This window comes from Mizuhopecten yessoensis, unplaced genomic scaffold (genome assembly GCF_002113885.1).
Source record: "Mizuhopecten yessoensis strain PY_sf001 unplaced genomic scaffold, ASM211388v2 scaffold8361, whole genome shotgun sequence".
In the NCBI taxonomy this organism is placed as follows: Eukaryota; Metazoa; Mollusca; class Bivalvia; order Pectinida; family Pectinidae; genus Mizuhopecten; species Mizuhopecten yessoensis.
The window spans coordinates 512,747-529,127 of NW_018407509.1; the positions used below are offsets into that span (position 1 = coordinate 512,747).

The following is a 16,381-nucleotide window of genomic DNA, read 5'->3' on the forward strand; positions in this document are numbered from 1 at the left end:
AATCTACACGACCAAAACAAGAAAAAAATCCCCATTGTTTTTTGTTTTCGTAAACTTTGTCTTCCAACTTTAGTTTTATGTTTCTTATGCTTGGCAAGTAATATTTAAGCAAAGTAAGAACACATGATTTAAAACTTATATACTATATAAACAGCATATCAAAGTGAAAGGCTTTTTTCATCGAATCTTAATATTAACCGAAATATGTGACATAAAACATCATGGCATTTTTAGAAACCACTTGATCGCAGAAAAGGACCTGGTTGCAGTAAGGTTTTAAAATATAAATGAGATGTAATTCAAATGTTCAAATCTATTTGATGGGAACCTAATACGGATTAGCTCTGGAATTAAATGATCACGTGCTCAATACTGTAAAGAAAACTAATGCATCTTGATGAAAAACTCATAAACATTTATATGCACCACTTTACTAAGGCGCCGGCTTCTAGTGTAACTCAATAAATGGAAGATCATTGTTCGTTAAATAATTGACACTTTTTTTAGGATTTGTAGAATGCTTACCACCACACTAGTCAATACGATGACGTAAAACATTACGTCACGATTTTTGCACACAAAATGTGAAAGGCATTGAAAATATTACACTGACGTGGGCATCAATTAGCAATGTAAACATAATCACACAAAAATATTAACAGTTATTTTCAGCTGATGAATTGTAATGTAATTTTATTGTTACCGTTGAATCATGTACCATAGCAGTTTGCTCAAGTCCCGTTCGATGTGTTTATCGGTGTCGTTATTTAATCCATTGCTTTTGTTAATTGCCTTAAGAAGTAATAATTATCCTTGTGTATCAGATTACTGGAAATTTAAGCTTAGAATTCGTGAACGAACAACATTATACTGAACATAAGTGCCTTCGTGTTATTCCTTTGAAGTAATAACAAAACATGCAATGTTTGGTTGAGTAGACTAAAAGATTGATGCCGTACTTAATTGAAACCTTTCTATTGTTTTGGAGGGAATTTTTATTGCGTTAATTCTCGCTCACAATCTTAAAGTGTTTTTAGAATGATATTATAGCAGATATTCGCTTAATTAGGGGAGAATAACATTTGTTTGCAGCAATTAATGTGAGACTAGCGTAGATTTCGAGCAATCATAAAAAAAATCATTTATCGATAATGTCACTTCTACAAAAATTGTTGGTAAGTATAGATAGAGGGCTCGATATTACAAAAGACAAGCATTTGTTAATACAGTAACGGTGACTTCATTGCAATATCGTCAATCCCCGTTGCAAATGAGATTCAACAAGCGTGCTTCAGCAAATTTCCCATCAGCTTTTTGAGGGTTCATATTGCATATTAATGTTACCAAAAATAATATCAATGCTTGATTCATGATATAGTCGTTCCTGATTGATAGTATTGTTTATACTCTAAACAAGTTTGAGACGGATACCGACGGCTAATGATTTAAAAGAACAACAATAGAAAAAGAAAAAAACTTTGACACTTAAAATACGAATTCGAAAGCAATCATGATCAATCAGAACAAGGTCGGCAGCAAATTCTTAAAAAATAGCCTCTAACATAGCATATCTCTCTGAAGTCTGCCATTGGAGATGTGAGGAATTCCCCATGATATAGGACATAATTTTGTTTCACACGCGCGGCTGTCATATGCCATGTAAACGTACCTGTGTGTATCGTATCTTACGTCACATCAAATTGTGTGTAGCGGTACACCACACGAACACGTGACCGATTTTTCACATAGCGTGTCAATAATGAAATTAATACGGGCCTGACGTTATGAATCACATTGCAATATACACTGATATCTCACGACAGATTATAAGTATGATTGCATGTCATTTGCTATAACCACAAAGAAAATCTGATAAAAACGACTCGTCGACCTCAATTACCTCCATCGAATTATTTTTTTCTTTCTTTGTTTATATTGTTGGAAATGAAATTGATAATGCATTGCATGGATTAGGTTTTGACATATGCAAACAGATCAGTCAATTATCAGTGGCAACATGCTGTCAGGGCAGTTTTTGTCGTTTCAGATAAGTGAAAGATCTGTAATATTGAAAACAAACTACAATCACAGGGGTTTGAGAGATCGAACTGAAAAGCATATGAGGTAAGTTTTAAGGTCGTTACCAAAACCTCGATAGATACAATTTTATTTCCCTGTGCGACATACATATTTGCATTTCTAATAAGGTTGATTCGTATGTTGTGTGATTATTTTGTCACTAATTTTGTTATCTTTGGTTCGTTCGTGTTTTACGTCCTGTTAACAGCCATGGTCATCCAAAGAGGTTTTGGTGATGGAGGAAATCCGGGGTTCCTGAAAAAAAAAAACACCGACCTACGGCCAGTTCCTGGCGACTACGCCAAGTCGGTCTGGAACCCGCGAACCAGTGGTTGAGGGCTAGTGGTAGCAGAATGTCAGACGCCTTTACCACTTGGCCACCAATTTTTATATACGGCATCTGACATCCCTTGATTTGATCTTTCGATGAAGCAAAGACTGCCTACCCCTCTTTAACACGCTGTCTTATTATTTGTGTAATTTTTCAATGATAATTTGTGAATATTACTCTTTTTATATTTTGCCCTGGTTTCATCTATTTCTAATTCGAATTGCGGTTTTGTAACATCTTTGGTATAACATTGTCGGTTCTGCGACTTAAACAAAATGCGAGTCGTTGTCTTTCAAATTTATATGAATAAACATAACCTAGAGGATTTTCACATCGAAATGTCAAGTTTCCGTTTTACTTCCGTGTTGTGAGATAGTGTCAACAAACATCAATTCATAAATAAAGCGAGTAGAAGTCAAAAAATGGTCGAAATATAGAGGTGTTGAAATTTTGGGCTTATATGAAAATACAGCATTAAGTTTTGCACTTTCTCTTTAACGAGGTTTTAGTTCAAAGGGTGAAATAAATGTTCAACTTGAATTTATCTGTTCATCAACAAACCGAAGTTTTGAATATATTCTCCCTCACTCCGTATCTCCTGACTCTGTATCGTAGGTTTGGGCTTCTTGGGTAGAAAACCCTCGATAAATAGTTTATTGGTGAACAGAACGAATTTAGGAAGAAAACCTGATACATACTAAAGCAAGCTCTGAACTAAAGTATCAGCTGTGACAAGTTAACTTAATAAGGGAGGGGGCTGGTGTGTTACTACTGAGGAAAGACAAATAACAGTCGAGAAAAAAACGTGACAAACATGTGGCACTGAGAAAAAAAGGAACAGTCAGGAATCAAAGAGAAAAAAGTATCAAACATAGGTCAAAGAGTAGAGAGTAACGCACATAGATAACAAAAAAAAGAGAGTAACAAGCATGAAAGAGAGGGCGGTAACACACAAAGGTCAAAGATAACAGAGAAACAAGCAAGAGTTAAAGAGAGGAATATAACAAGCAATAGTCATGGAGAGGAAAGGAACAAGCATGTAGAAAAGAAAAGGGAGTAACAAAAATACTAGTTTAGGTAGTGTTATTGACGAGACAAGACACCATTTAGAAATTGAAATGAGTTGGTCAAAGAGGGGAAATGAGAAGTACAATGTACGAGATTAAAAAAAGCAACAGAAAAAGTTTTACGAAAAAAATGACAAATATGTCGCAACAGCGATACAATTTGAAGAGAGTTACTTGGCAATTTGAATATGAAGAGAACACATCGTCCATATTTTGCGTGTTGATGTGCAGTGTAAGCATTATGATATATCATTGCAACAAGTGTTATTGATAAACTATAGCATTGAAGTCAATAACAATGTTGTCCTAAGGTAATGTTACATCCTCATTGACGATGTGTCTAATCCCCTTGAGTTGCTTACAATGCTCATGAAAGCAATTAAAGTTTTTAATCTATTAATAGGTGAAGTATGACGCAGTAAGACAGACGCTCCTTAACAAAGCGCTGTCGTGTGTCATAACTGTAACGATGTTTTTAAACTTATATATTTCATAGTCTGCCATAACGAAATACTTTGTCTGAGATCACTGCAATGTATTGGTCAATACGGACCGTGAAGAAAATTACAGGTGGAGCTAAACACTTCCCAGATAGTTTCGTGTTTTATTTTCCCTACAACACTTTCTGTTGGAAATACTAATTAAAGCTTCATCTATTAAACATTGTTTCAAGTTAGTATTCAAAAATAGGCTTCCAGATAATGATTAGCAATATTAGAAAATTTGATAAATTAAAGCTTCGTGATTTTTTTAATTTTTTTTTTTTTTCCTTTTCAAAGAATTCGTGAACTTTCCATAAATACAAACAGTGAAAATGTGTAAAAATATAGTGATACACCTAGATATTAAAGAAATAAATAGTTTCAAACTTGGTTAAGTCTATAATTGGAGGTTTTAATTCATAAGACCATTATCGTCTTTCAATCTATGTATGAGGGTCAGCCAATTAACAAAAAATATAAAAATTCTTATCGCGGACGTATACAATTAATGTACACATCGAGGCAATGTAAGATTTGAAAACCTTTTATTTTTAAAGTAGACCCACCCTACACTCACAAAGCAACCATGTACTTCTCTTCAACTAACAGTCCGTGTGAAAGGAGTATTGAGGCGTTTCAAAACCAATCTGACGGTAATTCTGTTTGTATGGTATACATCTGTGTGGATTACAGTACAACTAAACCTGCGTATCTATATTTTTAAAAACTTCCAATAGGAACCGATGTTTAAAGGTTTCCTGAACCCTACTGCTTGCCGCTCTTTTTCATAAGGAAATAATTGCGTTGTCAATTGTTACAAAGAATAACACTAAAAGTTGTATGGAAAAACACGTGTTTTTTGCGAGTAACATTTTTTTTTTGTGAAAAACAGACTGGAATATAAATAAACTAGAATTTAATACTCGCGAATTGGAGAATTAAACAAGAAAAATCAGTGTTGTTGTCATATTCACGAATGTAAATCCTCGCGATTGGTCATTTATTTGGGAGAACAAAACGCGAAATATGTATCCATGAAAACTAAGAGATTTGAAGTAACTTGTACGTATTGTTTTCATATGTAAAGATCAATTTGTTTCATCATTTATTCCCCCTTATAATGTACTTTGAGAACAATAGAAACCTCGCTATTGTGTTTAACCTCTAGTGGTTAGAGGATACAATTGCCTACTCGTACATGAACACATAAATCGACAATCAAATCAATAACCAAGCAGATAATCACGACAAGGGCAACGAGGTTAAGACAAAGTCTGAACCGGTGAATAACTAGACACAAAAATCGACAAATTAATCCATAACACAAACGTAACAACAAAAGTGAACAATATATTTCGACTGATGAACTACTGTAATGATCAAGGATTGGCATCATTTGCAAAGTTCACCAGAAAGTCGACATGGGCCTATATTTTATCTTCAGTAACGCAGTGTTTCAGTGTTACACCCTATTTTTAGTCGGACGTTCAGACAGTGCTCTAACACTACATGTTATCCTTTATAAGGCGTAGAGACAGTGCTCAAACACTACCTTTTATCCTTTATAAGGCGTAGAGACCGTGCTCAAACACTACATTTTATCCTTTATAAGGCGTAGAGACAGTGCTCAAACACTACATGTTATTCTTCATAAGACGTAGAGACAGTGCTCAAACACTACATTTTATCCTTTATAAGGCGTAGTGACAGTGCTCAAACACTACATTTTACCCTGTATAAGGCGTTGAGGCAGTGCTCCAGTGCTACACGAAACCCTTGATAAAACGTTGAGACAGTGCTCCGGTGCTACATTTAACCCTTAATACGGCGTTGAGGTAGTGCTCCAGTGCTACATTAAACCCTTAATACGGCGTTGAGGCAGTGCTCCGGTGCTACATTAAATCCTTAATACGGCGTTGAGGCAGTGCTCCGGTGCCACCTTTTAACCCTTGATAAGGCGTTCAAGCAGTGCTCAAATTCTACATTTCATCCTAAATAAGGCGCAGAGGAAGTGCTCCAGTGTTACACTAAACCCTTGATAAGGCATTGAGGGAGATTTCCGGTACAAAATTGTACCCTCAATAAGGCGTTCAAGCAGTGCTCCAATACTACATTTTATCCACATTTTATCCTTATTCATCAGGCACAGAGGAAGTGCTCCAGTGCTTTATTTCACCCTTAATAAGGCATTGAGGCAGTGCTACAATTTACCCTTTATAAGGCATTGAGGCAGTGCTACAATTCACCCTTTATAAGGCGTTGAGGCAGTGCTACAATTCACCCTTTATAAGGCGTTGAGGCAGTGCTACAATTCACCCTTTATAAGGCGTTGAGGCAGTGCTACAACTCACCCTTTATTAGGCGTTGAGGCAGTGCTACAATTCACCCTTTATAAGGCGTTGAGGCAGTGCTACAATTCACCCTTTATAAGGCGTTGAGTCAGTGCTCCGGTGCTACATTTTATTCTGTATAAGGTGTACAAGCTGGTCCAACACTATAGCAGTGCTTAAGTGTAACATCTTATCCTTAATAAGGCATTGGGGCAATGCTCTCCAGTGTTGCACGCATTTACGAACCGGATAATTCTGACTGATAATAGCATCTTTACATCAGTCCGACACAGCCTTCCCTAAAAAGTTCATACTAAAAAGGTTAATGTAAGACACTCAAATGAGATTGTACCTTTAAAGTTTGGTTTCCGTTAATATAAACAGCAAGCCAAAAATGAATTACACTGCACCACACATGGGACCTCTCCATTCATGACTCATTGGTGATGCTAGAGGCCAAAAAGGTGGAAAACCGTGTACGCAATCTATCTACAGTAATATGCTGTGTGTTGTACAGAATGGGAGAAATGTGACTGATATACACTACGATGCAAATACTATATTTACATGGGATATTACATGAGTTTCCATTTTATATAAGATTTATGAAACGAGTTTAAAAAAAAATCAATTTATCGAGCCTCTGGCGAGCTAAAATGAAAAATGTGTGACGGCTTTCATAAATTTCGTATGAAATGAAATGAAAAATGAAAACGAGTGTAAATCCTTTTTATCACATCATTAAGAGTATTCGTGTAAAACGACAATTTTTATGCAACCTTGATATGTGAAAAGCCTCCATTTTGACCCCAGTGCGTAAGTCTGTGATGTCATGTACTTGCCCGAGGCGTGAGATCACAATTGAAACTTGCAACCACAATCACAAAGCTGATAGGTCATATTACACGGGTAATACGCAAAAAATATGACATAAGTATATTCAATGGATAACACAGTACATTATGTGATAAATATAGTTAATACAATTCTAACCTGTCAAATGAACAAGTTGTGAGGTATATGACGCTTTTAATTTAAAATATATATTTTACTTCAAGGGTCCCTATTGCTTTTGTAATCGACTTTGTGCAAAATGTACAGTTGCTTCATAATGTAACGGAAAGTTTGGCTAGTATCTGACCTTATCGTTTGGCAAAAATACAAACTCAGACATAGAACAAACGCACCAACTTTGGATTTTGAATGGTTTGCGATTCACTTTTGTCTCGTATATCTTTGAAGTCTGTCTGAAATAGATACATCATTTATAATTACTTAGGATTTATTTCCCAAAACTGATCAACTCCTAGACCAAATTAGCAGTCCCATGAAACAAAGTACCGGTCCTTCGATATCACCCTATTACCATATCCTATTTCTAATCTGGTATGTACGTGTCCGACAGTAATAGATCTTTGATAATCTGAGTTATGTAATATGAGTTCAGCTCATAATTCACGACAGCAGAAGAGAAGTTACAGGGTAGCATCCTTAAATAGACAGTGTGCGTCCGGTGTGAGGTAGTATAAGGATAATATACTTGGTTGCAGACGGATATTATCCTGCGTGCCTTGTGTACAGCCATGCTGACATCGTTGACTTATTTGAAACCTTCACAAATAAATGGTTGACCGCAGGATGTTAATAAGACTGAGCTTCTAAGCGCTATTCTGTTAGTAAGAATACACGAGGAAACCTTAAGTGTAACGTAAGTCTGGCAAAATAATGAAAATAGCCTCTGGGCAATAATTTCGTAACCTACATGCACCACAAATAATTTAGATGATTCCGTCAACGAAATGTTCTCCTGTGATTGGTAATTTATGACATAATTGTGTTAATTAACTACGGTATAGTGTTACTAGTACTCTTATTGTAGATATGAAGTTACCGCAATAATAGCTCTCAAGAGCTAATGTTCCTTGTTTACCTGTATGCGACGTTAAATAAAGTTTCTTGTATATTGTATCTGGTACCGTTAATATCTTAATAGGTTTGGTTTGGTTTGGGTTTTATCTTTGTTTTACGTCCTATTAACAGCTAAGATAAGTTAAGGACTGATCTCCATGTGTGCTGTGTACGCGGGCGCTTGTGTATGTGTGCCGGAGACAGGGTTTGTTGTTGTACTTGCCGCCTTGTATAATAGCGCGGATCTGATGCCGACTTTATAGTGCTATCTCACTGAAATACCATGCCAAAGGCACCGAGCAGAGCATTCTGCTCTGGTCACATAATAATTACAATCTTAATATTTACTGTTGCATATATATTGTGATATTTAAAGTCTATACTAAAATTCACTCAATAACCATTGTTCACGCAAATCGGAATTATGATCTGGGTACATATTATGAACAAAGGAACCATAAGCATGGAAACCCTTGGGGAAAGTACAACGAGAACAAGACGATGAGTTCCGGAACGGTAAGCATCTTCTTTTTCATCGAGGAAATATGTCGGGTAAATCAAGGTAAACTCCAATTAATAACGACAACGAAACAACAGGGAATCCAAATGAACCATATCAAAAACATCGACCTTCATATGAACGTAACACACACTGGTTATTGCAACTTTAAGAAGCACGGTAGTCTAGTGGTAGGACGACGGGCTCATGACCGAAGGGTCGCGGGTTCGAGTCACGTCACGGCACTGTGTTGTATATTGGAGCAGAATACGTTACTCCGCTTGTTCCAGTCTACTCAGCTGTAAATGAGTACGTGGTTGGGCAGTGCTAGAATTGTAGAATGCTAGCTGTGAGTGCTGAAATGGCAGCACCGGCTGTATACTCCCCAGGGAGTTGAGAAAGATAATTATAGGCTGGTTGCAAAGGCCCTATAACCACGGATATTAATTTATGAACCGCTTTGAGATGACCTACGAATTGAACTAGGTTGTGATAAAGCGGTATATATGAAATTCGAATTATTATTATTATTTAAGATTTGGTAATAGATACAGTTTGTCAATAATGAACTACACTGCATCATACAGCTGTTGTGTCCTTCTAGAATTCATCGGTGATGATGGGGCCAAAAAGTTGGAAATTCCAATTTGTCTAATCTACTCTAGTGACAGAATGCGGGTGTTGCGTGAAACCCCTTAATTTTATTTTTTGTGAAGAGTAGTGGTCAATTTCAAGTCGCAAAATTAATAAAATGTGTATATTATGAATCGTGCCACTACTCAAAAGAGATAGCTGTGGCTATCAAGGCTACGGCATACTTCGGGGACTAAATTAAATCCACCAGCAGAGTCTACCATCCTGAATCTTGAAAGATTGACACACGAGTGAGTGCACCTTTAAAACAATTTTAATAGATACTGTATGCCAAAAATTAATTTCACTGAATTGTACAAACAAAAAAATAGCATATTTTCCTATGAGATCATGAGGATGATCGTTAATTCTGCCCAGTCTTCCTCAACCTTAGACATTGTAGTTTTGTCCGTTGTATGAATACTTAAGTTATAACAAAATAGGTAACTTGAACTGTAACGCTGGTAATATGGAGCATGCACTATATCACTAAGTCATGAATGTGTTATGTTGATGTGTTACGCCGTGGAGAAAAAACACGAATGTTCTCACTGTATACTATTACATGACATAGGTTCCGCAAAATGTTCGTCATCATTCTGAAATATTGATTTACATACGAGGCAGGTGTTAAGAGATTATAACAAGTGACGAAAAGTTTTATGCTATCAGGTGACATTTCACAAGTCGTTGCGTTCGTAAACAATAGCTTAAGGCAATGTTGGTGCCACGGAAAAGTCTCCGCTATCTTTGTTTATTCTATTCTGTCATTTGAGAGGCTGCCATCAGCGCATTGATATTTACTTTGTACCAATGAACATCATTTGAAGTGGCATGGTATTGCTTAGTCTTATTTTTAAACACTGCTTTCATTGAAGGCTCGTACATAAACCAAAAGCAATAGACGAGTATGTACCTGTTGAACAAATGATTTGATAACAGCAGATATGCTTGACTTATTACATTATATTTTTAAGATTATTCTTCCAGCAACATGCTCATGCAAGGAACCTTGACCGCTATGAGTATCCTGTTAATTATTATCTTATTATATCACATTTTACAGTGTCCAATCTAATGTAAAGGAAATTACAATAATACGCTTCATTCAACTCAATCAGGAAAGAGTCTCGAAACGGCCTTGACACAATCAGGTAACCCAAATGTGTATGCATGTTCTAAACGAGGTAAACGTGTTTTCCTTGGTATGTGTCCGTATTTTAAACAACTCCTTTATAATCTCACACCTCTTGAATACGATAGCACATAAACCATACTACCGATACTCTGTAGGCAGGCTTAGTTGAATCACAAGGGTAGAGTGTCCTGTCCAGGGAAACCGTCTTGCGTTCAATACGCTGGTACAAACGATGCTTAATGTACTATATGTGCCGCACAAAGTAACCAAATTCCTTTGTGTATATATGAATACTCTTGAAATATTGATCAACTTTTTCACAAATTCTCACACGGATATATATATCTCACAAAAAAATACTTGTAGTATACATCTTATAGTTTTCCCCTTAAGTACACGACACTGGAAATATAATTTCCATGCCAGCATGTATTTCTTTCTCTAAAACGATTCATTCTAGCCAATGTTTATTTTTGCAATTATATCTCAAAAGATCAATCAGCAAATGTCTAATTTCTCCGACAGTAACAATTACAAATACACTTCATTGTTTAAATTCCGTTGGTGTATATGACTCACAACAAGAGTTACAATTCGCGATCTTTTCACAGAACGAACAAACGCCCATGACGATTATCTCGTGAAAGATTGATTATAACGACATTGAATTTTTTCCCCATAAACTCGTATCGTGAAATCAGTATAAGTAACACAAATTTATTTTGTTTGCAAATCATCAATATTGTTAAACAAATACACATCTTTTAATATTTTGACAGAAATACTAAAAATGTTCATATTTTGGTGGAGGTTATATTTAAGCGTTTTTAGTACTTTAAATACTGCGCTAAATTATTAATGCGCCCATTGAAGTTCATGCGTATTATTCTCTTTTGTATATTGTGTGGGTGCGCCAATTCATCAATGCGCACACCTGTTACAATTTGATAATGCGCTAAAATTTGAGTACGCTAAAATTAGTTATGTTACAGTAATGAAAGCATGGTGTTATTTTCTTTTTCTTTTTACTTTAATCTTTTGGACATACCGATGAATGTGTTGATAGGAGAATTTATTGAATGAAAGTCAATATGTAGCTTATCTTTTACTTGTTTGTTCGTATTTTCTAGCTAGAATATATAGTATGTTTGAATAGGAAAAGTGGTACAATAAAACAATATATACTTACGTATGAAATCATCGGCAAATTCCAGGCTGTGGCCACTGTAGCTTCAATGGCGCACGTGCCGTCCGGCCCTATGAATCCGAATGTTCCGTTCATGTACTGGTCTGTCATTGCTTGGAGGGAGTCCATTGTATCTTCCTGAGTGTCCGCGAACAAGGTTTCCATAGAATAGCCAGGCAACAATTTCGTTTTCGTGTTGACATCTTTCATGGCTTGAAAGTAGGCACCCCCAATCCACTTACCCTGCCCCTGACCCCAAACAGATGTAAGAAAAGACATTTTCACTACCCCGGGGATCGTCCCGGGGGTCACACTGGGACACTCCAATTCCACACCCACACAAATGGTCACACACAAGCTAAGCCAAATCCACATCCTTCCTTCCAAAGTGTCACAGTCCAATACATGAATATTTCCAGGGTAGAACTTCCATGGTAAACTCCGTTTCTAAGCCACCGAGCCCTCACTCAAATCTCACTACCGCAAATACGGCCATCCTGTCTTGACTGCTAGTCATCATGTTCATTCAGTGTTATAGGTCTCCGGCTTAACCTATAGTATCTGTGAATCAAGAAACAGTGTGTTAAAGTCTTATCTACGATTCCACTGCAAATAACACCGGTTCCGCAGATTTCGATTATACACGGTAAATGGTCTGTGCTAATACACAGCCGATAATCATTCACCTTCACAGATGTGTTGTCACACAGCAAACACCTATGAGATAGATATCTGTAAGTGTTTGGCCTCACGTATCGCTCGTTAAAACTTGAACTGTGTGCTATATTGATCTACAATACAACTTTAATGCTCTTTATAATACATATTTACCCCTGCTCCGTCACTTCAAAAGCCAACAAATGGCCGATCACCTCCCCCTTTTTCCTAAGCAAACATCCTGCCACACTTATCAAAAATCTCCTGTTGTACGTAAAGTATCCTCGCATAAAAGAACCCGTTTCAACTCAGCCGAGCTTGACTAAAAGTAATATTTATCTCTTAATGAATATATAAATATTATTGAACTAGTAAAATTCCGTGCTTGGTAGACGTCATTCTCGGCATTGTTATTTCTCTTGTGAACTATAGCTGATCGAGACTTTCTGTATAATAACTGTTACAGCGTATATAGGCTCCCTCCCATTGGATAATCGCACGGTAATAGATATACGTTATCGCAAGATGCAAACCAAGAGCAGGCTAATTATGATAATATCCGTGTCCCGAAAGGCTTACAGACAGTAGATGCTACTTCCAATTTGCGATTCACAGAAGGAATGAACAAGTTATTAAATTACCTAATTACACTAACAACTGATAAGTATGAAAAGACAAACAGCAGCTCGTTAAAATTATGTTGTCAACACAAATATATATATATATATATATATGCTACCGATTAAATTTCAGTCAATTGGTGATATGCTGCAGCGAGTCCAGTGTTCATAACAATGACTAAAGCTGTGCATCGCGGTATTGTTTGTCAATAGATTCGCATGTTTCATCAAGATAAAATGGGATGTCACATGAGCGAATGACGTTCATTTGACTGTAACATCTTTGCAGACAAACTGAACGCAGCTATTATTCAAACCCGGGTATTTTAGTGCGAATTCCAGGAGGAAACAGTTGCTTTTCCTTTCATGTTGAGGAATTAGATGAAGACAGAATTTGGTCCAAAGAACGCTGTCAGTTTTGTTATTTTGTAATTGAAGTTGAAAGTGAATTATCTAACCGTAACCGTCGAAGACTAACTTTCGTTATATATATATATTGTGTAGCACATATATAGTTTATTTTATAAATGTTCCGGCGCTCTGTTGTGTTTTCCAACGAACTTTGGTAGCAAATAGTCATATACGACAGAAATACATGTATTATCATTTCCTTTTCCACAAAAATATTTCCGCCATGGGTATTTGATTATTAGACCACTTGATGATAAAACCAGGAGCATATCCGCTGCGCTTTTGGTCAATATATGTATGTCAATTAATTCCTTTACCATTTCTTGTAATAATGTTAAAAAAGTTTAGTCGCCCTTAAAAGTCCTGCGGTCTAATATTAATATGTAAACATGTGTATGAATATTGATGAAATAATAACAATTATGAATTAAAGAATCCCGTTCCACTGCCAGAAAATATAATCATGCATCAGATCTAGAGACATTGCTTCTGGTATGATTCGAGCATAAATATATAAGTTATAAACATAAACCCATAGCTACTTGTAGCGGATCTTTCTATAACAAGTAATTAAATTAAAATGAAACTAAGAAAAAGAGATCATCAACGGTGTTCCTAGTGTACAATAGCAACAGGGATAGAGCGGTTTCGAGTCCCATTTATTTCTGATTACCATTATGTTGCTTTAACCAAATAAGTTACTTAGTCAACGATAGTAATCTGGCCCATTCGCGCTAGATATATCCCAAGAGAAATTACGGGGAGGATACTCTATGTACATGCCCAAAAAATCTACCGTTGAATTCCGTAGTGTTTTACCTTCAGTGGAACATGGACCCTTTATTGAAAAATAGTTAAAGTCTGTATAACGTAGAAAAACGGTGGGATTGTTTACCTTAGCTTAGCCTTTTTATATAAAATCACCAACACGTCATTCGAAATCCGATAGACAATTTACATGTTACAATGATCGAAATATTCTTAGTGGGGCGCCTTTGTATCACACGCCACAGCAGCTATAGTGTTTAGCACTATTTACCCGATTTAGATGTATATTGTTTCATTGAGAAGTGCTTGTATTATCTGACGTCATGTTCATGTCCGCCCATCTAAGCTTACTGTCATCAACGCAAAAAAGCAAATTGACAGAAATGATCGTATTCCACAACGACATTGTTTCTCATAACTCCAGTGTTTACCGCGCAAACATAAATAATTACACACATAATTGCTCACGTGATATTAGACAGAAAAGAACCAAAACAATGCACCCATTCATCGATGTCAAAACAGCAGTGGTATTGAATTAAATGGCGACAGTTTTCCTCTAAAGACGTTATAATGCTATGAACGCATTTGACATGCTAAATACAAAACAACATAGAAAATCAGTCCGTCGTAAAACCTGGGAGTGTATAGCGGTCAATAGGCGACACATTCTAACAAAAACACCTAGGGAAAAAGGCTTATTTCGAACCAGGTTATATAGAACATATCGTATTTGCATGTTTGTACATCACCTTTAGTGCCACTGAAGAGCCTTTGTCAGACGGAATGACAAATGAATGCTGTGTTGACTTTGCTTGGCTTTCTGCATCGACTAACCGATGTTTTAAATAGGTGTTTAGATGGCATTCCTATCAGCTGTGACTACCAAGGCTCAAATGTTGACGTCATCATTATTACGTCATACTTGTAATCGTTTTGCATTTTCACTGTATGTATATAAGCCTTCATCATTAAGACGCCATTCACACAGATTATGAATGCCGTGGCCTGATTGGTGACGTCATCAGTTTTATGACGTCAAAGCTGTTACGTTGAATACCAATGACACTCCCCAGACCATTGGCTTTTCCGTTCATAAAAAAGAATATACGATGATTTCATTATTTGAACTTAATGCTGAATAGTGGTAAGTGTAATTAAGTTTATGGTAAATATAAGTACTAAACTGTTTTTGGTTGGCATTCATAGGAAATATGAATGGCATGCAATGGCAAATTTAATAAAGCGTAATGCTTAAATAAAATAGAGAGAAAAAAATGCGTTAATTATTTTATTTGTTGTTTCTCTTTTTATCTTTCTGTAAGAATGATTAAAAAAATCTCAATTTCAAGATAGCTACTTAATCTCACGATTACGGTTTCCCTAAACCAGCGTTAAAGAGCTGTAGAGAACCGATTCGACACATTTACATACGTTCAATGGATACAACGTTAGTGGGTAATTTTGGAGGCAACATTTAATCCCTACAAACTGCCTTCCAAGTTCAAATTACGATACATGCTATACATGTATATGTGTCTCATTAACTACTTTGATAGATTGGTTAGCTCGATTGATAGCTTGATTGGGCTCTTCTATGTCTTCAGCTTAGGTCATGTGATGCAGTGGTCCGTAGATGAAGGGGCCACATTGAAGGGTCATTTTTAAATGTCATCCCTGAAGAATGGCATATTCTAAACAGTTCATCCTGTCATTATTCTGACAAATGGCTAAAATAACGCCACATAGAAAAAAAGGTGTTGATAAGAGACGGAAAACAGGTAGACACTTGAATAGGGAAGTACTGTAAAATCATAAATTTTCGTGGGACATTAAATTTCGTTTAGTTCGTGGATAACAAAAATCCACGAAATTAAATCCCCACGAATACATAAATTTTGTATGATATAGATAGGGGAAAATCAGAAATCAGCGGAATATAATGTCCTTGATACAGGCTATTTTATAAAAACCACGAAATTTTAACCCAACGAAAATAAATGATTCTACAGTAGTCGTTTCTCTCTACAGGTTGCTGAAAAACAATGACACACGCTTCAATGTTGAAGAAGCTGTAGAGAAACGGCAAAAAGTACCTAGCATCCTACATGTAACTGATCATCAAGCTATGTCATGTTGAATTGCAGTAATCGCTATCTAAGACTTGTGTAATTACGTGCTGCCAGGGAAGGTATGATAGAATATCGTTTGACGAATGAAACGATCAGATTTTGCATGGTGTTAAATTGATGTACTCTGATTTATTTACATT

The 16,381-nt window shown here is 36.3% G+C and overlaps 1 protein-coding gene across 2 annotated transcripts in view; it reads right to left on the reverse strand.

Annotated features, from left to right (window-relative positions):
• Nucleotides 1-16,381, reverse strand: part of LOC110455703 (guanylate cyclase 32E-like) — a 98,857-nt gene that overhangs the window by 52,253 nt on the left and 30,223 nt on the right. The window contains exon 2 of one of the 2 annotated variants that reach the window (XM_021505996.1): nucleotides 11,657-12,214. In XM_021505996.1, coding sequence (XP_021361671.1) covers nucleotides 11,657-12,028 — 372 coding nt within the window. In that variant the 5' untranslated portion in view covers nucleotides 12,029-12,214. Of the gene's footprint in view, nucleotides 1-11,656; nucleotides 12,710-16,381 lie in introns of those variants that run through there. The other variant, XM_021505995.1, reaches the window with a different exon arrangement.